This window comes from Osmia lignaria, chromosome 14 (genome assembly GCF_051020975.1).
Source record: "Osmia lignaria lignaria isolate PbOS001 chromosome 14, iyOsmLign1, whole genome shotgun sequence".
Classification (NCBI taxonomy): Eukaryota; Metazoa; Arthropoda; class Insecta; order Hymenoptera; family Megachilidae; genus Osmia; species Osmia lignaria.
In genome coordinates, this window is record NC_135045.1 from 4662209 (window position 1) to 4687184 (window position 24976).

The 24976-nt window shown below is 34.5% G+C and overlaps 2 protein-coding genes and 1 long non-coding RNA gene across 4 annotated transcripts in view; 1 reads left to right on the plus strand and 2 right to left on the minus strand.

Annotated features, from left to right (window-relative positions):
- Positions 1-19536, plus strand: part of LOC117607474 (uncharacterized) — a 62018-nt gene extending 42482 nt beyond the window's left edge. Inside the window, exon 3 of the long non-coding RNA XR_004582176.2 lies at positions 19403-19536. This is a non-coding gene — a long non-coding RNA (uncharacterized LOC117607474). The remainder of the gene's footprint in view (positions 1-19402) is intronic.
- LOC117607467 (uncharacterized) lies at positions 503-2549 on the minus strand. The gene has a single exon (XM_034331191.2). The coding sequence runs from the start codon at positions 2269-2271 to the stop codon at positions 1303-1305; it is 969 nt and encodes a 322-aa protein (XP_034187082.1). The 5' UTR covers positions 2272-2549; the 3' UTR covers positions 503-1302.
- On the minus strand, positions 18974-22187 carry LOC117607471 (uncharacterized). 2 transcript variants are annotated; one of them, XM_034331197.2, is made up of 3 exons: positions 21420-22187; positions 20707-20911; positions 18974-19951 (listed from the first exon to the last, which is right to left on the minus strand). In XM_034331197.2, the coding sequence occupies exons 1-3, from the start codon at positions 21713-21715 to the stop codon at positions 19679-19681; spliced, it is 774 nt and encodes a 257-aa protein (XP_034187088.1). In that variant the 5' UTR covers positions 21716-22187; the 3' UTR covers positions 18974-19678. The 2 variants fall into 2 exon arrangements, with proteins under 2 accessions (XP_034187088.1, XP_034187087.1); XM_034331196.2 differs by having other exon boundaries at positions 18974-19957.
- Positions 22188-24976: the final 2789 nt, after the last annotated feature.

The window sequence follows — 24976 nt, forward strand, 5'->3', positions numbered from 1 at the left end:
GAGGAAAAAGCATTAGCGAGAAGCGCGGTGTACATGCTGCAATCATCGCTAATTAAACTATCCGCAAGGATCGAAATTGAAATTCTTTCCCCGGTTTCTTCGGAGAATTATTGATGCTGCTGGACCGCGTTCCACAGAGAGGTTTGTAAAAATTTGGAGTATATACTTTTAACACTTTGACGATCATATATTTAATCCTTCGTCGGGTAAATAGTTTCCTGGGGTCGTTATTAACACGCTGAACACCGTCGAGATAAGTGATGATCGCATTAATTATACTTGAATAATTAAAAGAAAAATATTATTTTGAATAACATTACTCTCGTACACTAATAATGACCTGATTATTTTTAAATAATTATTTTTAATAATTAAAGTTTTAAGTGTTCATTTTCACGACGGCGATCAACGTGTTAAGTACTATTTTAAGTAATAGAAAATTACATAAATTTTCAAATAATTATGAAATATGCTTAATTAATCCGAGGAAGGGTTAATAGAATGTAAGATATTTTTAATTTTCGGTTCCTTCTACTATTTAAAATAAAAATATTTCACAGCTTCTATAATGTACACTACGAAATTACTATTTTTTCATAATAACACAAGAAATTAATTAGAGTCGTCAAAATGTTAAGATTTAATTTAAATATTAACCATCGAACGGCAGTGGTGAATCAGTCATGCCTCACACCCCTAAAAGGATGCTTCTCCATTTGAATATCCGAAGGATTAGTTGAAAAGTTTGAAAATGAATATAAAGAAAATACTAAAATTAGTCTTAGTCCGCCGTCCGAGAGTTAACACGTTCCATGCCATATGGGTCACCGATAGCCCATAATACTTTTCAAATACAAAATTTTAGATTTAAGATTATTAACAACGCTTATATACTTTTTCCAATAGCATACCACTTATCTGTCAATTAATGTTGTGGACCACGTGAAATCTGGTTTTTGTCGTCCATTGGTAGCTGGACCATCGATGTTCGTTCTAAAGGACCATTATCCGTCTCGATGACATTCGTAATTCAGAAGATCCCAGTTGAAAGGAATAGAAACTTCGAGATGCTTATATTTTGGCAACGTCTGCATATTCTCTCAAAAAACAGTACAAAAGTACCATTTCTCAAGTAATACGAAAAGTACCATTTCGAAATCACACCAATGAAACCTCAGCCTCGAATCCTTTTTTTAACTTGGAATACTTCAAGTAGTACCTCGATTATCTCGAAAAGGAAGTACCTTATTCACAGATAGTCAGCGGTGTTCGATTTGATCTCCAAGAGTTTCATCCTCCTGCTCACTCCCTTTGTAGCAGCTCGTACAATGCAGCGATATAAGTCTGCGCCATTTGTAGAGTCTCAAACTTGCTGAGCTTTCTGTCGTTACCGAGGCTGGGCACAACATCTCGGAGTCTATCAAACGCGTCGTTCAAACTATTCATCCTTCTTCTCTCACGAGCGTTGGCCGCCAATCTCCTCTTCCTCAACACCTCGATCCCTGGCGTGCCATTTTTGATCTTCTGCATAGCATCCTTCTTCTGTCCACCGTACTCCATCGACGACACGTGAAGAGCGTCGTTTTTCTGATACCTGGACGGCTCGCATTTACCACTCTGGTTGTTATTCTGAATGTAATTTTCATTTCTGTGCACGCTGTACGCGGCGCCCAAATAAAGAACGTCGCTTCGTTGCCCATAAGGATTGCCGTTATTCCTAGCCAAAAAACCATCACCTTTCGGGACACCGTAACTCTTCGAAGGAAAGAAATTCTCTTGATTCTGGACAAAATCGCACCTGCTGTTACCGAAGACGTTGTGCTCCACCTTGGTAGAGACGTCCGGGTTCTGTCTGACCGATGGGACCTCGTTGGAGAACTCGGTCCGACCTGGTACACCGTCGTAATTTTCCACGCACTCGTTCATCCTGTACATCTTCCCGTGCTCCTTCACGATTCTAGGGTTATTAGGATGACTAATTTGATGGTCGTTTCGGCAACCCTCCTGGTAGTAACCCTCGTAGAACTCGGTGAAGTTGAAGCCGGTGGCTGTCACGTGAAAGCTACCATTCGTCGCACCGATCTCTTGGTACTCACGGTTCTGACAATCGATGGAACTCACACTACCACAACTACTTCCTCTGGATCTCGGTGGCTGAGGGTAGATCTCCGGGTGGGTCCAACTGCGAGGATTCGACTCCGGGCTACTGGCTGACCCGTAGCCCTCGGAATCTAGCAGGTCGTACTGTTGGAAACTGGTGTATGCAGTCATTCTTGTAATCTTCTCTTCCGTCTTCTTCTTTATTTCTAACAATTGCAATCCTGCGATCGAAGATCCTTTCAACCTATTGTCATCTCATTTAAACGAACGAAACCGAGCGACAAAAGTTGAAATGATGATCATTCGTGGGTTCTTGGAATTAGAACATTCTTCTAGACACTGGTGTTGTTTCTGTCAGACATCGTGATGTTTTCTTGATTTTCGACTTTGAATGAACGGGAGTGACGGGGTTCCTTTGGGATCACCGTGTATGCTTCGCGTACGGAAGCGTTGCGTAAACTGGCTTCACCTGGCGATCTCGTGGTCTGGACCATGCTGCCCAGTTTTCTTAGGGCCCGATGGTGGGGAGAGAAGACTCTTCGGACCCACGTGGAAGGGATTGCTGGAGAAGTGGAAGGGGTCCATAGGGAAGTGGGCATCTCTTTGTAGAAGCCGCACGACCGGACACGCCCCTCGTCTTCCTTCGTCTCTTTGCTGGGGGCTCTTCGAGGTACAGTCAAAAGACGATCTAAAAGAAAGGCGCTCTATCAAGTGGCACGCACGGTCACGGGACCGAGGCGACGCGTTCTTGACATTCGAGACACAACAGCTAACCACAGATCCATTTATTTTTCCCTTTTTCTAGTTCCTTTGACTTTTCGTTCTTGGACTGATTTTTTTTGTTTCCTTAAAAGATCTTACCGATTCAGGAAGAGTTATATCGAATTTGACAAAATTTATGGAAAGGGTTAATTCACTCCAAATTTAAATCATCAGAAAATTTAAACGATTGAATTTAACAATTATCTCTTTAAAATAGTTCAAATTAGATAAAATTAGCTTACACTATTTTTGTACTTAGCGAAACATTAGTACAGAAATAGCATCAGCTATAGTTAATATTTATCTACGTGTCATTCGCAAATGCTTCTGATTTGTTTAACGTTCTAAGACTTTTGAACATACGTTTATGAGTATGGTAAATACGGAACCAATAACAAGTTGACAAGTAGAATTGAATTAAAAATAGCTGTGATCTAAAAAAAGAATTTCTGGAATCAGTGAAGCAAACTGTATATTCTCAATGATGTCATAGTTATTAACAATACAGTTAGTTTTGTGTTAGTATCATATTTATTCTCAGTATTTTCAATATTAAAAATATTTTGGTTTTCATCAAACCACCTCAACAATGTTGTAAATAATAATAATACTTGAAATATTGTCTGAAGCACCTAAAAGTGTTATGTTCACCCTAATAAATATTAAGCGAGATTTATGCAAAAACATCATTATTGACGAACCTTACATATGGATATTTTTACAGGTGCAAATATCCGTGTTGGTCCTAATGTTTATTATACTCTTTAGAGTCTCGGTTGGAGTTCATTAACACCTTATCAATGAATTGATCAATAGCTTTGTTTACGTACAAAGTCACATAAAGTTATGAGAATCATAGATTCTAAGAAATGTGTGGTTTTCAATGTATTAGGTATACTAATTAATTCTGTGATTTTTCTTTTCTTCAATTGAAAATTTGCTTTTAAAAAGTCTGGTAACTTTAATTATTGAAGTAATTTTTATTGTTACTGCATTTTCGCACCACTTTTCAAATACATACACAAAAATTTAAATTAGGAATTAAAAAGGAGTAGCGCTAAAGGCACTGAATTAATTCATATGTCTAAAATTATTAGTATTTTCAGTTTCGAAAATACCTACTCTTGTAGTATTTATATTATCTAATCTATAATTATGTTTATACAAATGTCCGCAGTCTAATTCTCTTAATAATCCTTTTAACACAATATAACGAGGCTAATGAAATGAAATAAATTAACCATCGACGCGTTGCCGAGTAAACCCGTGATTTTCGAAAATTTTCGATCCCACGAAAAGTCAGCCCCGGGATTCTTGTAGGCGTACCTCATTTATTTCCCTCCTCTTTTTCGGAAAGTCGAAGTCACTTGGCTGTTCGCAAAAGGCGGCAGCCTCAAGAAGCTCATTATCCTTCGCTAATACGCAACAAATGAGCCGATTCCTTGTGCCCTACCCACAGGAAAAAAGGAGCGGGTACAACGTCGGCTTTGTACGCCCCTGGACGAGCTTTAATTTATATAAAAGGTTATTGTCATCAAATACTGCTTCGTACACGAGTCATAAAATTAATTTCTATTATTTTTGAAACTGTTGACTTCATATAAGTAAAATTATTCACAAGTATTTTTTCTATTTCTTCATTACATTACTGTCACATATTAATTGTAAATATTTTCAATATTAAAATTCACAATCTCCTTGCAATTACAATTATTATTAAAAATACAATCTTGAACCTGTAAGATCCACCAGCTGTGATCTTTTGATACCTTTTCAATTTCCATGTTCATTATACGAAGCACAATTTAAATTTAAATTAACAGTATCTCTTCCAATATCAGAACACAAATTGCAGTTATTCCAAGCTACTCTTCAATAATTTTTAAACAATCGGTTCGTGCCGTTACATCTTGGATATCAACTGGTTAAGTGATTGATGGTGTTCAAGCTAAAGACGCGAAAGAAAAAAGAAGAAAATAAAAATTTTTATACGGATTATTGATAACCCGGTACGTAATTGGTAAAATCGCTATAACAGATATACAGGAAGCTACGGCATTAAAGAAATCGTATATTTGCGATTGCTCGCGTAATGGGTCGTATGCAAATGCAATCAACTCGATGCACAGCTTTCAATTATTGATCTATCCTTGTGCATCGCGTGATTTGTCGCACTTGCACTCACCTTCTCGTCTATTGATCTATAATAGATCTCCTGTAGGTGGCAGTGGAACGATCTGTTCGCCGGAAGACGTTTAATATGACGGCAGGTAATAATAAATTGATTGCTGCCGATCAAGGGCATAAATTGATTATTAGTTGCTGCATCGAGTTACAGTTCTGACGACCCACGATGATTTACAGTTTAATGATTCGTGGTTGAATGATGCGTACCACTGGTATACAAGCATCTTTCTGTTCAGCCTTATGATCATAAGTGTAACACCTATTAAATTTCAAACAAAGGTTGGAATAATTATAATATTACATATATATCTTCAAATTCACACATTCTCCTTAGGGACACCTAGGGGAAAGAGCGACACGTGGACATCGCCATTTTTCCTGTGAAAGCCTGGATCGCAAGTGTACTAATTTTTATTTAATTTTTAAGATTGCCTCAATTTAATAAGTTATTAGTAATCACAGTATCATTAATGAAATAAAATTAAAATCAGTGAAAAATATCAATATCGTTAAGAACCATTAGGATAATTTAGGGTAAGTTAGTTTTATAGAAAGACTAGAGGAATTATGTAATAATTTTTAAGATTTTAATACTTCTAAAATCAATAGCGCTGGTTTTTGTTTCGAACATTTGATTTTCTAAATGATTTAAGATCCCACTTCCTCGGGGTTCATTCAAACATGACCCCCATAACAGGCCGAGATTTATGGCAAACCGAGGCCCCTAATTAGAATCACACCAAGGTGTCCTAATTACAGGTTTTGGTACCACGTTTTCGAGCCTTCCCAAAGCTGCACCTTTGGCGCAAGTCCTGCCAATTTCTGCCCTTTTCCCACTAACAGCTCATTAATTGTTAGAAAAACTAGAAAACCCTGGGCGTTAGCCACTATGGAATTTACATCTGATTAGCTAACACCATATCTGACACTTGGGTAACACTGTAAATGAACTACATTGACGCTTCCTTTGTTTCTCTTTCCTTTTTGGGGACCATCAGAGAAAAATGGTCTTAAAAAATAATTTTTCTAAATTATAGGTATATGTATATATGAGTATAATGTATTATTTATTTGCATTGTATTATAATCCAAATATAATGATTAATGATGTACAATCGGTAGATAAATTACAACAAATGACAAAGTTCACCTTAAACTGGGTCATCGGTATAATGTTTCATACGAACAAGACAAGATTCATTAATTTCTACAGCTAACGGTTCGTATCAATGATTTGAGAAAGCCACGCAAGAGACAAAATTACCGTTTCACCATTATCACGATGAATCCGACCTCCAATCCGCGTGAAACGATTCGAATCAATGCCAAAGTAATCATTCGGAAAGTAGGAACAAAAGTCGAACAAAATGCTTTCTGATTTCAACAAACGTCCTCGGATTTGTTCTGAATGATTCATAAAAATCTGCTATAAAATAATCAATTTACATTTTTTTTTTTTCATTGAAAAATTAATGCGATGAAATTAAGCTTCTCTAGGGAAAAAGATCATTCGATGTTTACCATATTTTTCATTACTTTTGCATTCAAAAATTCCTATAAATTTCTGAAAATATGCTTTTTTGGATGAAGACAGATTTATTAAAAACATTTAATAAATTTTTTCTAAAACAAAGAAAAATGAATTTCTCTCGTTTATATCTGGATAAAATCATTCTTAACGATTATAATTCTTCATCGAGCAGCTAAATTCCATCTGTCTGCTAAAGAAAAGCATCGTTTACTTAATTATCCCCGCGTGAAGCACGGCTAACACACATTACAGGAAAAATGATCCAAAGAAAGCGCGGTGAATTTCTCTGTTGCGCTTCTCGTCGAAACTCACAATTCGCTTCGAGCGTTTATCGCGTTTTCATTTCCGTGAAATCTCGTTCTGTGCGTTACATTTTGCCTGGAAAGCGGACATAGCAACGGAATTCGATGCGGCAAATCGCTTAAAGGATTTAACACATTCCTTACGGTATAGCAAATACACAATCGGAAGCACGGTTTTAATTAACAGTTTAACTAATTTGTATTCAACTTTTATTTAATTATGAAAGAATTCAAAGAAAAAGCAAATAATTAAAATTAAACCAATTGATTTTAACCCGTTAACCTAGTGAACCTTTAATTGCCTTACATTAAAATTATACTATTCAGCAAATGAAAGGCTTCATTTAATTCAGAATTAAACCAAACGCATGTTATTATGAATTAATATTATGCTACATAAGAATAAGAATATTTCCTAAAAATATAAAAATAATTTATTATACTAAATTTCAACCGACGAATTGCAATTGCTATCCCAGACACAATGGACAATTTTTATTTCTTTTAACGAGAAGGTTAATAGAAAAGTCATGGGACCAAGAAAGTTATCTTTGTCATGGATAACGGGTGTCCAGGTGCATCCTGAACATCACCACCCAGGAAGTGACTACTAGCACTGACACTTGCATCGTCATCTTGACTACTCGTCACAGAAGCCGCGGTGCCTCCGGGTAACATGCTGCTTTCTTTAATTTATGTCCCGATGGTGATTACCAGGATCGCGTGTTCGCTTTAAAACAGCTAGTGCCCGTTTTTCTGTGGTCATTATCACTCGCAACTCGTCACTCTGTTGCGTGATGATCTTCGGGGTATAATGTCGTCGCGTTGGTAACACCGTTTTTTCTACATGTCGCTGTTAACGTGTTCGATGTACAGGAGCATGATACTGAAGAGCATATCGAAGGAGATTTAAAAAAAAAAATTAAATGAAATAGATGTTTGATATTTTAACTTTTTAAGTCCACAGCTGATGATTACATTTTTCACATTTATAATGAATCAGAAATCATTTTTTATTTTATATAGTTGATATTCATTTAAAATAACTAAAATTTATATTAAATATATTTCCCTTATTAACAAGTAGATTACCACCCTGAAGATTAAAGTAATATTTTTATTTTGGACAAATTTTATCTATTATTTTTAATGTCAAGTATCTAATTCGAGCAAATAGTTCTTATTAGATAAATGAAAAATTTGTAATAATATCGGTAGTGGATTTCTATGGAAATTCAAGAAGTCAACGTATTGATAATTTACTATTTTGCAATAAAAAACATGTAATAATGGGAAATATAGTGAACTAGGCAGAATTAATATCAGCAACAAATTATTGCTTCGGTGAATGTTGCTAGCACAAATTGATTGCACTTCGACATTTCGTGTAACAAACGAGATTTATTGACGTTTCATTAAATGTACGTCTACCTCTTTTAGACATATGATTGGGTTGATGTTTGATGATGGGGAAATGATTGGCCATGATGTTGATAGATGCTAGAGAAGCTCCGTGGAAACTGCTTGAAACGGTAACTATCCGTTGGACATATTTTATTTGCTACGATTAAATAGCTCTTTGATAAGTATTTTCCACGTTTTTAATCATATAAATTATTAACGCTATTACGGTCTCGGTATCTGTGAAAAGTTTTATTTTTAGAAACCAAAAACTTAGACAAAAATGAAATTATTCGAATAAAATTAATTACAAACTTACCTATACAATTTATACGATAATATAAATATAATATTACGAAATTATTATTAGTATCCAATTCCTTAATTAACGAATACGTTTATCAATTAGTCCAAAAATTGAATCTGCTATTATTAAACATTAATTCGACATCACGAAGACATAACTATGCAAATCGTGTCGAAGTAAATAAATATGTACATAATGTAGGGAATTAGGGTCGAGGGCAATTTAAAGTTCCTACAAGTACCATAATTACAAGCAAGGTGTATCCATCGGCGTGTGAAGATGGTAGTCAGATTAATTAGAAAGAATTTTTTTCTCTGATAAATAAAAACGACTTTTGTAATGACAAGTAATTGACAAGACAAGTGTATGTCTTTTTAACAGATTTGTTTACTGTTACAGGTAATCAATATACCAATGGAATTCTGAATTATTAATTTTTTAAGTAAAGAGGTTACAGTTGAGAAAAGATGCTTGCTTTTGGCGGGAGATTTTGTAGATTAGCTTTGAATGAGTGCAGCCGTTTCGAGCGTAACCGTCGAAATACATCAGGCTCATTGGAATTCACATACATAATAAGATACTTCCATTGGCGCCATCCTTTTCTTCGCGTTTCCATGGGTCGTTACCCATGAGTACCCAACGGCCGTGTGATAGCTGTAAATCAAATTGCTGGAATTAAATCGCGCGTGCTCCATAAGTCTTAAAAGTCAAATGTTTTCACCTGTTCGAAAAATTGTGTAAGTCGAACATTTTTTATACAATCCAAGAATTTTCGAAATTGAACATTTTCACCTAGTTCAAGAAATTTCTAAATTGCACGTTCGAGCTTTGTTCAAGAATTTTTCAAATTAAATATTTTCACCTGATCTAAAATTACAAGTGCAAGTTAAATATTTCCCAATATTTCCAATAAAATATTTACAATTTCAAAGAATCTTCCTACTTTCGGTCGAAGGATCATGAAAGCAGAAGAAATTTTTTAATTCAGGAAATTCTTGTTATCAATATAATACTTTATAGACTTTATTTGAACGGTCATATAAATGTGATAAACCTTCCTGGCTAAAAGAGACGATACCGTTACATACATGAAAACGACTATTCTGCTCGTGTCTTTGTAATTATGCTTATATTTTTACGATATGACACTTTACCAGAGCTATTATGCATCTCTGTTGATTTTACATTAATCTTCGGTCTATACTTGCTTCTTTATCACTGATACCGTTAGGAAGCTTGAAGATTTTCTGTATTTTTAATTGCAATAGTATCAGTCTCACAGCATGAACTTTATACCTAGGTTAATTAATTTTTCTTTTAAAATAAATATACTAATTTGAATTATTTTGTAATACGTATTTAAAAAATTAAGCTGTAGAAAGTTCCATTTTAATTAATTAATTACATTATATTTTCATGAATATTATTTCTTATATTTGCTATTTAAATTTGAATATAAATAACAAATTTACTATTTTTCTAACGAATTTGATTTTAACTTCTATTTTTCAACTTAACATTTGATGATTAAATACTAGTATAAATTTACTTCTTGGTAAAATAACAGATTTTACGAAATTTTTATTTTATTACTTAATATGAGAACGAGGTTCGCACAGAAAATGTCGTCGTGGGTGTAAAGAATGTAAATCACCCAGCTTATGGCGATGAAAACACGGAAGAACGAACAAGTGTACAGAAAGAGATAGAAAACGATGCTTAAGATAATCATATGGTCATCATCTTCCCGTTACTAGCAATAAATTCTAAACGAAGAACAACGGATATATAATTTCGTCAAGTCACGTTGTCTCATGTGTTAACTTCTTACCGTTTAACGTACGGATGTACCCTTCGTTGAAAAAGAGAAAAATACTTAAACGCTTCGGTATTTAATTTTCTAATACTCATTACACGTGTCATCTTCATGACACATAGTACATCTTCAACATTGTAACTTGTCAATAAGTATCATTTTCCAACTATTATTTATTAATACCTACTCATTTTTCATAATACAAAATTAAACTCCAAATAATTTCAAATACTTCAAAATATGAAAAAATAGTAAATTTTAATTAATAAGAATATTATTATTATTCAACGCGAAACGTTTACATTTTCAAATAGTAAATAAAAAAATTTAATAAAACATTTGACACTGGAAATAAAAGTTTATGGTATCAATTTGGTACAGTTTCAGGCAGACTCAGATGATCATCCATAATATCAACTAATTATTTCACAGCTATAATCACCCATAATAGCAAAACAATTAATTATGCCGTTCCCAAAGTACAATATCTTGAAATCAAAAGAAGTACATACATAATTAGAAGGATTAAAAGTTAACTCCCATAGTTCCCGCCAAAACGGGTGCATCCGGCCAAAAAGCGACCTCTGTCAGGTGAGAGAGAAAGGCACGGAGGGGAACCGTCGGGGATGTTCCTGGTCGCGTGCCGTCGTGCTCCGCTGGGCCCAACGATCTCTCGCACATGACACACCGGAATAGGACATTACAACGTGGTGCGCGTCGGGACGACGTGCCGTCGCATCGCTCTGCGTCGCGTCGCGTCGCGTCGCGTCGGTTCCTGCCACGCGACCGGCACGTGGCCCGCAATTGCGCCACCCTGCCATTCGGTCACGCCCCGATGATTCGCCTCGTCTGCCCTTCGCCTTCGTACACGATAATTTCAAGCTGGACGAAACCGCTCGGACCTCTGTTAACCCTCCGCTGGTTACCCCCTTTCGGATAACTGGACCCCGAAACTACAAACGTCTCGCGCCTGGTTTGCATTCACGCGACGCGCAGACTTTTGTCGAGCGCCGAGTTTCGCGTGTGAAATTACGGGGTCGCGAACGAACGCCATGTGTCCGGTATCGGTACCAGAATTAAAAGGATGCACTAAAAAATTGTTTAAATTCTTCTTTTTTTATTTTTAACGTTTTCTTCGAGCAATCACAATGGTTACAATGATTGCATATTATTTAGAAATTGTTACTGTATCAGAGAAAGGATATTCCATTAGGAAATTTAATTAGCAGAGGAGGTGTCACGTTATATGTTAAGACAAACACTTCAGTGTGATGTATCCTTTTAATTCTTGGAAGAGATTATTCCACTGCAAGGGTTAAATAACATATTTCAATGAGAAAAAAAAAATGGTTGACAGTTAGTTCTTTGTCGAATCAGGTAGTAGCCGAACACGGTACTTCACTTAGCCGAAGCACCCCAATGGTGATCATGTTTTATGACGGGTGGCGATGGCGACGCTAGTTCGAAAAACGTCTCGTTGCGAAAAACTCGGAGGTTTTACCTGTCGTCGGCTGCGCTTCACTGATACCGTGACTTTCGTAACAATTGTCGGATAAACGAGCGAAAAAAGAGAAGACAAGAAGCATGCCATAAATTCTTGTCAAACGGTTCGCTAATGGACGTTTCCTGTCGAACCTCGAGAAATCGTCGCGAAAGCTGGCCGCGAATATTCTTGTGGAAGACATTGTACCAAGTGGCGGTCGACAAAGCGAGGATAAAGACTTGCAACCTCTTCGTGTACGCTTGGTCTTCGGGAACACACGACTTAACCCCTGACCAGATAACGCAATTGAAATGGTCTTAGAATGCGGTTACTTCAAGGAAAGCGGCGATTTCATGGAACCAGAAATGGTTCACTGGTCCCATTTTAATTTTTTGGCTGTTGTAGCATACAGTGTGTCCCAAATATTTCAAAATTTTTTAATTCCCAAATTTCAAAGTTTCCAAATTCTAGAGTTAAAAAATTTCCAAATTCCAAAATTCCAAAACTCCAAAAATCTAATATTCTAACATTTTAAGTGATCAAAACCAGCTAAAAAGTTTGGCAACTTCATTGTCCCTTTTTTGGTGGATTTTGAAAAATCCTTAGTTCCTTGTTGATTCAAAGTCAAGGAGCATATCCGTTGAGGGTAAAAAAGGACATGATCGTAAATTAGCTATACCGATGACGTGTCGGAGGATGGTTCCACGTGGACAAGGGGATCGCCACATGGCACGAGTCTATGGGGCGGAGAATAAATGCGGTATCCATGGTGTAGTGATAGGGCTGGGTGGTGCCATCGAGAAGTCAGTGTCATCTGTTGCATCGGTTACATCCTGACCGGCAAAGCGTGACCGTGCTCGGTGGTCGGCTACTACAAACGAGGTGCAGGGGATTAATTACCTTCTAATTGCCTGGCAGAGGGCTGTCATTGTAAATCGATGGTTAAATATTGTTTTGTAACAAGATGACTCTTGTTTTGCGTTGTCAATTGAAAACTTAAAAGTGGTAAGGTGAAAATTTGTTATTTTAGGAAATTATTTTGCTAAATAAATTCGAAAGAAATGGTGGTTTAAACGTGGATACACCCTGAAAGGGAAAAACAAATTACAGCAACGAAGATGCTCCTCCATCTTATTAAAACAATTACTATGAAGTCACCGATACACTGTTCAATTTCACTTGATTGTCGAACCATATGTCTCATTGTTCGCATAAATTATTGGTTCGATATCGATTCTTTGGTACTGTAATTCCTTACCGCTTGTCACTGGACTGGTACCATCGTATTATCGACACGGCACGCGCCCTGTCCAAAATATGGCGAACAGATGACCACGATGAATACCCAGAATACTGTAGATGCATTCACAGAGATTGCATCTTATATCCAGTATCACTGGTTCAAGATGAATAAGCTTCGTGTGCCAAGTGTTTCAAACAGATCCACTCAAAATTGATGCTGAACAATCCATAATAATTTCTTTGGTGTACCCTAGCTTCTTGGATTTATTAATATTAAATACAGGAGTCAGTTAGGAGATTTAAAATTTTTTTGGCAATTTAGGTATAAATTAAGGTACACTATTTTAATTTCTGGGAGGATGGGGTCTAAAAGGGGCTACAGCTCAGGGCCTCAGAAATCTCAATACGGTCCTGAGGTGGAGAGTAACATTTTGAAAATTCCTAGTAAACAGATACCATTATATAAGAGTTCTTATATAAAAAATAGAACAAAGTATAGCTTATCCTATATGGCATCTAACGTGTTAACTGAGGCAAGCACGAGATAATTATTGGTCATAAAAATTGACGCGGTTACGTGTTGAAATATTTCAGTTTTCTTATTTTCGAGCAACTGGCGTGGCGCGTTGAAGAGGCGTGATTACGCGACGAGGAAAGCTTGAAACCAGAACACGATAGAAAAAGGCATATGAAAGCTTTTCTTTATTTTTGAACTAACTACACTACCATGTGTTCTGTAATTTCAACTCTATCCTTTCCTTTCTTAATACTTGTTCATTTTTTGTCATTGTGGTTATCGAACAGCACTCTGGCTATTATGAATCCTCAAAATTATTGCCCTAATCAGAGCGCAATTTGTATTATGCTTTCAGTAAATTCAGGGGAACGATGGTTAGATGTGGAAACGTGAGAAAAGAATGTCACGCGAATTGTATGGTCACGCGTAATTAATACATTTAACGCTCGAACGGCGTGGCGGACCATGGAGAGAGCCCCAGTTTTTATTTAATTTTCCATTTCATATTGTTTTTATTTTCTAAATTTTATACTGTCCCTTTAAAAATTCGTCTTCTAATATATCAAACTCTTTAATTAAAAAATTATACATTTAACTTGCCAATTGAATTAATACTAATTAAGAAAAACAAAATTCTATAATAAGTTTTACCTATCACCTATCAAATAACTTTCATTTGAGACATTTTTCCTATTTACAGTACTTATTAGAGAAATAATAACAAGGTTAACGATAGTTCTCTTAAACTGTAAAAAATAAAAAATAAATACTTTATTGTATCGCTCTATTTCTTGAAATGTCCATATTCATTAAAAAGTTCATAAATATTTATCTATTTATCATTACGCCTGTCAGTAGTATACCAGTACAACAACGATGTTTATCATTATAATTGATAGATGTCGCACCAATTGCCGACACTTTCTCGTTAGTCCTCGATGTACATAACAGTTTCTATATAACACAAATCTCAAGCAAACATACCGGGTGAGGTCCGAGGCGTCGACAATAAGAAGAACTGTTTGTATGAGAGCACCCTTTCCTCTGTCACTCTATCTTTCCCTTCTCTTTAATTATACGGTATGATGCGTAAATTTAGAATTCTATCTTCTATGCTTCATACAGTATTCTTACATGCATACGGAACCCCTGATATCCGTGTTCTGAATGGAGCGCCCAACCGTGGGTTTCGAATGGCAGTGTCCATTGGCCTGGGTTTACTGTGTTTAGGCGTTCAAGAAAAAAAGCAAAAGGGTGGACGGCGGAGGCATTTGGCATATAAAAATTAAAAAACGCGCGAGTCCATCCTTTGAGACAAAAAATATTATTTCCTATTGACTGCACGTCAAGTTTAAAGACACGTTTAAAAGGCTCTACGTTAGCTAGCATGAACGAGAATTTATGGGAATACGAAAGGGGGCAGGGGAGAGGGTACTTTACGTAAATAAGAGGGGGGAATCCCCTCACAGACCTTAGAAAAATCTGTTCAATAATATTTGAGAAAAAATATATGCACATCGAATGAGTATCCTGTTCGAAGTCGGATAAAAAACACAATGTCGACGCGACGATGACCTCATCCTTTTGTTCCTGTATTTTTTTAAATTTTATATTTCATCAGTTTTTTAACACATTCCTTATATCACTTTGATAAACATCTGCTAGTAGGGTACTAAAATGTTTACTAAAGTTACCATGACTTTTTAAAAATAAATCTTCAATTAAAAGAAAAGCGAAAAGCACAGAATTAATTTGTACCTCTAATATTTTAAATAACCAACAAGATTTCAACAAATAAAATAATTTTCTGTTATACCTCAGATTATTAAAATAAAAATTATTTTACTTAAAGTATATAGCATACAGCTTTTTTTTATTCTATCAAACTCTGGCACATTTATATAAATATATAGGGTGTCTTAGAATTTTGTTCACTAGTGTATGTTCAGACACAATGAATGAACGGCGCCGTAGGAGTTCTCGAAACGAATTCTGTCGGCGTTATTTCTGTGAAATCCTGCGAACAGAATTTTCTTAACACAAAAGCCCAGCTGAATCGATGAGAATTTTAATCACGGAACGGGTTAACGAGTTCTGCGGTCGGCTAGAAGAGCGGTGGCCAAAATCTTTCGACACGGAGTCAGGTGGTTGGAATCGTAATTCCATCGAGGGTGCTGCGTTTGACACCATAAGGGTAGCGAGGTGTCACAAAACTTTTCGATGCTGTAGCATCCTGGAACGAATTGTCCTTCTTTCAGTATCCGACCTTAGGTCTGACGCCTCGTTATCGAACAGACGTCGCAATAATGAGGATGTAATTTCTCCTGAAAAATTATTGGCTAGGTTAGCCCTGAAACCGCCCTTTCGTCACTGCTTTTCCCTAATAGGGTGTTTTGAAATTGTAGGTGCGAAATTGATGGGTAGACAAAATTTGGAAAATTGTTATTTTCTGATTGTGATTGACAGGATTCCAATCTGTTTTTGAAATCTCAGCAGGGGTTTTCAGAATTGTTATTATTAAACTATGTGATTCTATACTGTCAAAGTTTTAGGTATATATTTATTTACGTTCAGATGAGATTAGAAATTTTTTAAAGGAAAATAAATGAGTACCATAATAATACTTTACACTTATATTTCCTTGGTAACTTTTCCTTGAAAAGTAACTTTTCACATCAGAATCTATTATTCTTTTTTTTTTTTTATTAAACACTAATTATAAAATTTACAAATTTAAGCTAATTTAAGCCAATTAAAAAATTTCATCTTTGGATAGGAGGACACCTTACCCCTTACTTATGATTTAAAAACACCAATAATTAAAAAATTAAGTATGTTAAATTAGAAGAGCTATTGTGGTCACAAAATATTTAACTATCATAGTATTTTTTTTAAATTTGAAATTCGCAAGAAGTTCCAATTATAATTCTAGTTTATCACCAAATATCATTATGAAAATAAAAATAAAAGAAAGCTGTATAAGGACCATATTTTCGTATTTTCAAACTGAAGCATCGTAAAAGGTTGCAGACGGCACGAATTTTACCTGAAACGGATATTGGCTACAATTTCGAAAATTCGACCATTTTTGGTCACGCCCCGTGCTCGGTCAAATCTGTCCCACGAATTCTCTGCTCTCTGTTCTTGTAGCCATGCTTGTTGCCATTTCCACAAATTTTACCATTGTAATCCTTTGTCGTGTTCCATTCTTGCCGCTAATTCGATTACACGGAACGTTGAAACGTATGTCCGGCTGACAGCGAATCGAATTTCAGTAAAATCTTTATTGACAGCAAAGGTGTATGTGCTTACATTGTTTCACTTTTATCTTCAATATAAAAGTGCTTTTTTGTTTTCTTTGGTCAGTTGTGTCGGTTTAATAAAGAAGATGTTGTAGGTGTATTGGTAAGGTGTTAACCCGTTACCTTCAAGACTGAGTGGTTCAATTACCTTTGGAAGATATTCAAAAATTTACAATGGATTAAAAATGTACTTGCACATTCTTTAAAGTAAATGTTAAAAATTAAAGATTTCTACAACTTTTTGCCAAAATGAATAATAGAAATAATAGAAAACAAAGAGGATCACACTATTAAAAACATATATCTACAATTTCATTTTGAAATACACATTTCTTATATATTTTCTAAACGTTATATTATTTTGTTCTCACCCATTTGTGTTTATATTTCTTTCAAGAGAATTTCTGGAACTCATGTCAGTCTGAATTATAATTACATATTCGTACCATGTAATGTATACAGTAGCAGAGTGTTGTTTTCACACATAAACTAGTTTAAATGCCATAAGTAATCTCCGATAGTGTGATCGGGCCTTAGCGTCCATATACAAATATATGTGTCTTGTTTACATCAGAGGCATTTAGGTCAACTTATAATCAGTTCAGTTCAAATCCAGTATTCAAACTACTCTCATGTTGTACTCTGTGCTGAAACAAATTTTGATAAAATTTTAATAAAACATGGTGCCATGTGATTGTTGTTTAATCTGTCGACGAAATGACAATATAAATTTAATTTAATTTTAATTGCAATAACATTGGATTGTTTTCATAGGTCTGGGCCACAATTAACCCAGCTCCACCCTTGCAAGAGAAAGAAGGTTCCTTTTTTAATTTAATCTAATTTAAGGGTTATTTGCATTTCGATATAATCGAGAGGAGAAATCTCGCGGTCTCTTTCAACTGTTATCCAGAATATCAAACTGTGGCACGTGTCCATCCAAGAAGTAATTAATGATCGCTAATTATCGGGCATCTGGGATTGAAAGGAATTCTTATTTACTGCAGAAAGGTGGATGTCCATTTGTGGAAAGAGAGAAACAAGAAAAACATGCTAACGAATTCTATTGTGAGACACGTGCCGCTGTCCGCCCACGCTTTTCGAAACAGAAAATCTTTTTTCTTTCTTTCTCTTGCCAATATAACAAATGGAAAAAGGGTTACCGATCACTGTCGCCCCTTTTTCCAGTTTCCGCTTTGTTCATGGTATTTTTCATCTGGAATGAATTTTCGTGCCAATTTTCCTAACGCTTTTGTGACTTTGATGTTCAGCCCTTCGTTGCATGATCTTTTTTTTAATTTTGAAAAGAAATGCAAACAATAAAAAATATTTTTGTATTTTCAAAATTTATAATCATGAACGTTATAAATATTATAAATAATTGTCTGATTTAAAGGTAATTGAATTAAGAAAAAATAAGATTAATTTTTTGATGTGGGCATGATATACTTTATTTACAATATTTTACATTAACATCAAATTTTTCAGACCTTTTCATAAAATCATTAAATAATTACACAAAACTGTTGCTACTTAATATCTAATTTTTTCTATTCTTTTAAGCTACTTAAATAGTTATCACTTAGATTAATCATAATTATCATTCTTTGGCTTCATATAAATATAAATGGACGGTTTACAATTGATTTAAAAATTATGAATTATAAGTTGCTTTACAAATATTCATGACTAGCTATAAAATATATAAATAATACATTGACACTATCTCTAACGATGAAGCTCTATTAAATATTTAAAAGATCAAAGTACACAGCTGTAAGTGAAAAGACATTATTCTACAAAGCTTTTGATTATCATAATTTTAATTACGACGATATCAGATTCAATTACACTTAGAATTGATTATAATATTATTAGAGGATTCTTCATCCTGATTTGTAAATTCATAAATTATTAAATACAGGTGCAGATAATTAAAAAATATTTTAATTAAGAATATCATACTAATGAAAGTTGTGAAAACAATGGATCCTAAAACATTAGAACAATATAATGGCACTAAATATGTTTAAATTGTATTTTTCAATTCTTGTGCATCTCATTAATTAAATACATACAATATTAATCAATAATTCATGCAATGAATTTTTCTAGTACATAATATAAAAATTACCTAGAATGCAATAATTCACACTAGATTGCAAATAATTTGCTAATCTAACGCATATTTAATGCTATAAAATATTTCTTTGGATCATTAGCCGTCTTTACCTTTATACGATTTTTAAATAAAAAATAAGTATAAATTACAAGCAAGTTAATTTTCATTAGCACACACAAAACTCACTGAAAATTAATTAAAATAAACACATAGTTGAACAATTGAGTTATAATAATACCTTTTTTTTTGCGCTCTTATATTTAAAGTTCGAGATACACTACTTAACATACTATTAGTAACAATTGTATTTAAAGTAATATCAACTTTCAGATGATGATGGCCGGCTCTTTTTTGACAGTATCAGTTTTTAAACAAAAGGGAAATAGTATAAAATGTAAAATTTAGAAATATAAAATTAAATTTAAATCGTCATTGCCATTCTTTTCGAGGCTGTAAAAATTAATAAACATTTAAAAAGGGCACAGGTGAGTACCAAAATGTCACATACTACCCATAAGATAATTACCTATTAAATTTCTTATCTACATAAATACTACCTTCTAATATCATTTAATTAACATTTTTGTAATAATCTCACACAAGCATTTATTGCCACTTCTCGTCGTGTCTCTGTAGAAGATCACACAAAGCGGCGATGTATGTTTGTGCCATTTGAAGAGTTTCGAATTTACTCAATTTGTGATCTGCTCCAAGACTTGGTACAACTTCGCGTAATTTATCAAAAGCATCGTTTAATCCATTCATACGACGTCTTTCACGAGCATTCGCCGCGAGACGCCGACGCTTTAATACGCTTGGTGATGGTGGTATGTCTCTGGAACGTCGTCTTCCTCTTCGAGGGCTATTGGTTGGTGATACCTGTTTCTGGAAAAGGAGCATTAATATTTTTTCCTTTTTAATTAAACTACATATGATTTTTTACATAAATCAGTCTTTTGAAACACTTACTAATGAAATGAAATCAGTTTTAAACATGTAATATTTAAAATTTTTTAAACAAAAACCACGTATTTTTTTTTTTTAAATATCCTTTAATATCTTGTCAATATTGCAAATAATATCTTAGAAGTTTGAAAAAGCATCGATCTTAGTGTGTGACAACATCTCACGGATGTCAGATGATAAATTAAAGATTGTAACTGCTGATCAAATGATTTATGACACGAGTATTGAATACCTTTAACCGTTTGACGCAGACCTTTATGCATTTTTCCTAACCCTTCTAACTATCCTTTTACTTTATTCTACCAGGAATGATTGGATAATTCTATTCGTGTATCCTCATCAAGTGAAACTGCAACTTCGTTTAAAATTTGATAACTTTCGAAAATTTTATAGAAAAATATTTCAAGTTCTTTTAAATTCAAGAAATGAAAAATTATTTTCTTTTAGTTGGACTTAGGAAATACTAACGCTCTCCTAGCACAATACTAGCGCTATACTAACGCTCTACTAGTACAGTACTAGAAGTTTATTAACATTTTACCAACACTATACTAATTACATGGAAAATGAGTATAACATTCTGAAGTAATATTTTCTTAATGTTCCCATAATTATACCAATAAATATTTGTCAAGTAGACAAGTTAGTCATTCTATGTCGTAACTCACCTGTGCAGACGTAACAGGTTCCCAACAGTTTCTTCGTTGTTCAATGTTCATTCGCATTGGTTTCTCGGTTTGGAGGATTTGAAACTTCTGTTCCTGAGGTGGTGTTTCGTAACAGTAAGCCGGTGAGTGATATTCCAAGGAACTGTCTTCATGTAGTATCGAACTTGGTGAAGCTGTGTGACTTATCACGTGTTGAGGCTCGTATCTGTTGAGTACACGCTGATCTTAAAGGTCCTAATCGTTTATAGCATTTTATATATACAAAGTAGTAGTGCAAAAATTTCAACAAATAACGACTAAATATGTACGATAGTGATTTCGTGATAGTGCACCCAGGAAAATGAGTTAATATCTGTTGATTTATTTGGTAACATAGAAGGTCTGAAAAAATTTCATGATAGAAAAGTATTACAAAATAACGCTTATGGCATATTAATTTAAAACTTAATGCTTGAAGAAAATAACTATATAATATTTTCGTCGATATTCTTAATACAAATTGAATAATTCTTTATTGGGATATAATTTTCATTTTTTTATCTTTTATATTCCAACGAAGAATCAACCATTTTGTATTCAGGTTAATAATGAAACCTTTATATGGTTATTTTCCTCAAGCTTTAAATTGATGTACCATAAGTATCATTTGGTGATAGTTTTATGTCATGAATTTGCACCAAACTACTTCCTACGTTTCCAAATCTTGAGCTTACCTTTGCGGGGTTACAGGTGTCAAAACACTGAAAGAACTTCTTTCGTACGAATCTGGAGTTCTCGAATATTTCACGACTACTTCTTTCTCATAACCGATCGTTTCACTTTCTTTTCGCGGAGTTAATTCACCTTTATTCCCGTAATTTTCTGCGTAGGGAACTTTAATGGAGTCATAATCAGGGGAATTGTATGGAGAAGGATATAATGTATCATAGGTTCTTGTTGTAGTAGGATATGTGTTAGTTATTATTTCAGTAGAAATTGGATAATCTTGATGATTTGACAAAAGAGCCATCCTTTATTGAAATCAATCACTTTGTTTCCTTCCACCAATTCAACTTTAATTAAAAAACTTCTTCACACTTTTCAAACTTTTCATTAAATTTTAAATATTTTTTTTAATTGTTGTTTGCGTCAATGACCCTTTAAAATCATATTGAGATTTTGAAAATGATCAAAAAAATAATAGCTAATACAAATATTAGAAATTATCAATTTAAACAAATTTTTGAATAAAATTTCAAATTGAATCCTTCTGAATCCTTAGATCATAATTGCACAGCAGTACTAACACTTAGTTCCTCGATGATCATTATTTTGCTATTCTTATCACTGGTCCCAGTTCTTCTAAAACAACCACACAAAATATGAAATTTCATCAGAACTCTTAATTTTTCACTTTCAATCACAAACTCTGCTCATCTGCATGTCACAGCAAATATGAAGAGTACAATTCAGGCAACACATTGTTGAAGTGTACAATTGAAACATCACTATCAATGTTGATATTAATTTCAAACTTTTTAGAATTCTAATCAGCTCGTGGTCACTTAGAAGTAATTACATTAGGACGAGTGTCATTACTGGTATGATAGCGAAGAAACAATAGAATGAAGTCAGTGATCCTCGCGGTGTAAAGGCTGAAGTATGAGTGTGGCGCGTGCCGCAGCGTCCTTCAGCACATCAACATATGGTTCCCATTTCGTTTCATGTCCATTCTATAGTTGCACCTGGTGGGCCCATCCTGGACTCCTTCTGTACCTACCCTCTCTTCTTTTTCTTCTTCTTCATCGGCGCTACTTTATCCTGTTGAAAGCTACCGCCGCCACCGTCGTTACTTTTTTTTCTTTTCGTCCTTTCTTATCGTACCTTATCTGCTCGGCTTACACAGAAGCTGAACACTTCCTGAAGAACGGGGAGAGTTAGTACCTGTTGATTTAGATAGCGCGGACCAAGGAGGGAGTACCTGTTGTTGATTTAAATTCCGTTAGAAGAGGTGGAAGGGGTTGATTAAAGGGAGAATCTTTGGGAAAATTTAAAGGGTTCCAGGTTTGTCGCTGAAGAGTGAGATTTTCATATTTTTGTAGGAGGGTATAGAGGTTGGAATTATGTTATTTGAAAAATGTTAGATTTAATATTTTAATATTATAATTTTGCAGAATTCTAATATTCCAAAATTTAATATTTCAAAATTGTAATACTCCAGGATTCCAATATTCCAATACTTCAACCACTTATTCAACTATTTTATTATTCCAAAATTTTTACTATTTAATCGAAACTAACGTTTTCTAACCATTTCTCGACCCCCGAAGATATAAAAAATTTTTAACTACGATCCAAGGGTGACGATATGTTCCATGCTGAAAATTTACTTCCAATTTCCGATTTTCCGCCCTTTGTCTCTTGTAAAGGAAACGCTTGGACAGACTTTCGCTGTTCTGTCAGTTCATTTCAGGGAAGTAGCAGATGCTTTTATAATAGAAGCTACGGAAATGTAATAACTGCATATAATATGCGTATCTTATTCGTGGTTGTAATAAAAAGAAGACACAAAGGAAGTGGAAACAATGAGGAGACAGTATCCTTTATGTAGATCAATGAATCTTAGTGTATGCAATATTCCATTCACCGACATGAAATATAAAAATGACTAATTAATGTTATGAATTGTTCGTACAAAATTATAACAACTCAAATTCTAATAATATACTTACTGTTCTGTTAATAAAATCAATCATTTCCTCTTAATATTTCCATACTAATTAAATGTTCCTAATTTCAATTGTTGAGTTATTGTAACATCAACGTAATGAAAGATGCTAATCGAATTTATCGTTAATGAAACGAGCAAAAAAGCTGTCGAAATGGAGGAAAATTAGCAAAATGCAACGGTTGTGTCTCGGGGCGAATCGCCTTGAGACAATTAAAGATATCCATCTCGCAGCGGTATCTACCCCTGTTAAGAAGGGGCCACTGGCACGGCGCGTGCCCTCAGCGAACGAGCAACTGGGACGCATGACGAAAGGAGCTGCAAGGTGTTACCCCGGCGAATGCTGGAGATTTTAGGATAAAGAGTGCCGACCAAGGGGGAAAAAACTGTCTCGGAAGCACTCAGACGTGAAGGCACACCGTCCTTCCGAGGATTGAAGTCCGTTAACCCAGGATAAGGAGGTAATTTTTTCAGGGCACTCTAATCGATGACAGAAAACGTTTATGGTGTCGATTTTCTTGCGGTGTCCTTTATTCAACCCGAGACACTTTCGACACCTTGTTTGCAGGTTGTGAGATTTTTTGGGATATTCATTAACGAAAGTCTGTTAATAAGTTTTGGACTAAAAACCAATTAATAAATTTTTTATCATTAAGTTCTCCATTGTTCAGATGAAATAATAATAATTAGGGGTGCTATAATTCAAAGGAAACAAATATAATAAATATAATATTTTTAGGTATTATTCAGTTATGAATCATAATTGACTTCTAAATCTTTGCAATTTTCATTTGTCACATATGGTCCTTAGGGTTCATTTCGTTGATGAAAATTGGTCATCGATGAATAAGCTCGTAAACTGTGACGAGTCGTTAACAAGTTTTTATCGAGGTTCGAATGACTTGTTCGATAGACACATTGGTGAACGAAAATCAATTAAGCCCAGGTGGGGCACGTGCCGAGTGTGTGATAGATTGGTGGTACCGTTTTCAGTGTCGACAATGTATTTCTCTGGAAAAGGAATCGTCTCTCGGGAACCATATGGTGTAGCAGGCGTATGATACCGACTCATTGTCAGTGCACGTGGAACATCAAATTCGTACCTTTTCTTCGTAAAATACAGGATTCGAAAATACAATTTCAAAGGAAGACACGATATGTACTTTTTCGTTCAACAGTTGTTGGTCGACTGCAAATATTTATACGTTTACATGTATGTCACAAATGAATATTTGAAATGAATAAATGAAGTTTTGATTTGCACAATGAAATATTACTTTTCAGTATTTCTCTAGAATATATTAAGAACAATTCTAACAAGACAACAATTACTCCGTTTTTATTTCATCTGTTTACACACATAAACGGACTTACAATTTGTGTTGTTCATATTAACAAGTATTTACTTGGTTCTGACGATTTGTCAAGAAACCTTCAAATTAACCCTTGTTAATTGTTCAGTAATTATTGAAATGAACATAAAACCGTACTATAAGAGAACGACCTACGTAGTACCTTAAAAAAATATTTAAGAAATGAATAATTTTTGTTTATAATTATATA

Bases quoted from the DNA above. Each gene is read 5' to 3' on its own strand.
- LOC117607467 (XM_034331191.2), bottom strand. From the start codon at position 2,271: ATGACTGCATACACCAGTTTCCAACAGTACGACCTGCTAGATTCCGAG.
- LOC117607471 (XM_034331196.2), bottom strand. From the start codon at position 21,715: ATGGCTCTTTTGTCAAATCATCAAGATTATCCAATTTCTACTGAAATA. The intron at 20,912-21,419 runs GTAAGCTCAAGA...TGTACTCAACAG, and splicing joins ACACCTGTAACCCCGCAAAG to ATACGAGCCTCAACACGTGA. The intron at 19,958-20,706 runs GTGAGTTACGAC...CTCCTTTTCCAG, and splicing joins AACCTGTTACGTCTGCACAG to AAACAGGTATCACCAACCAA.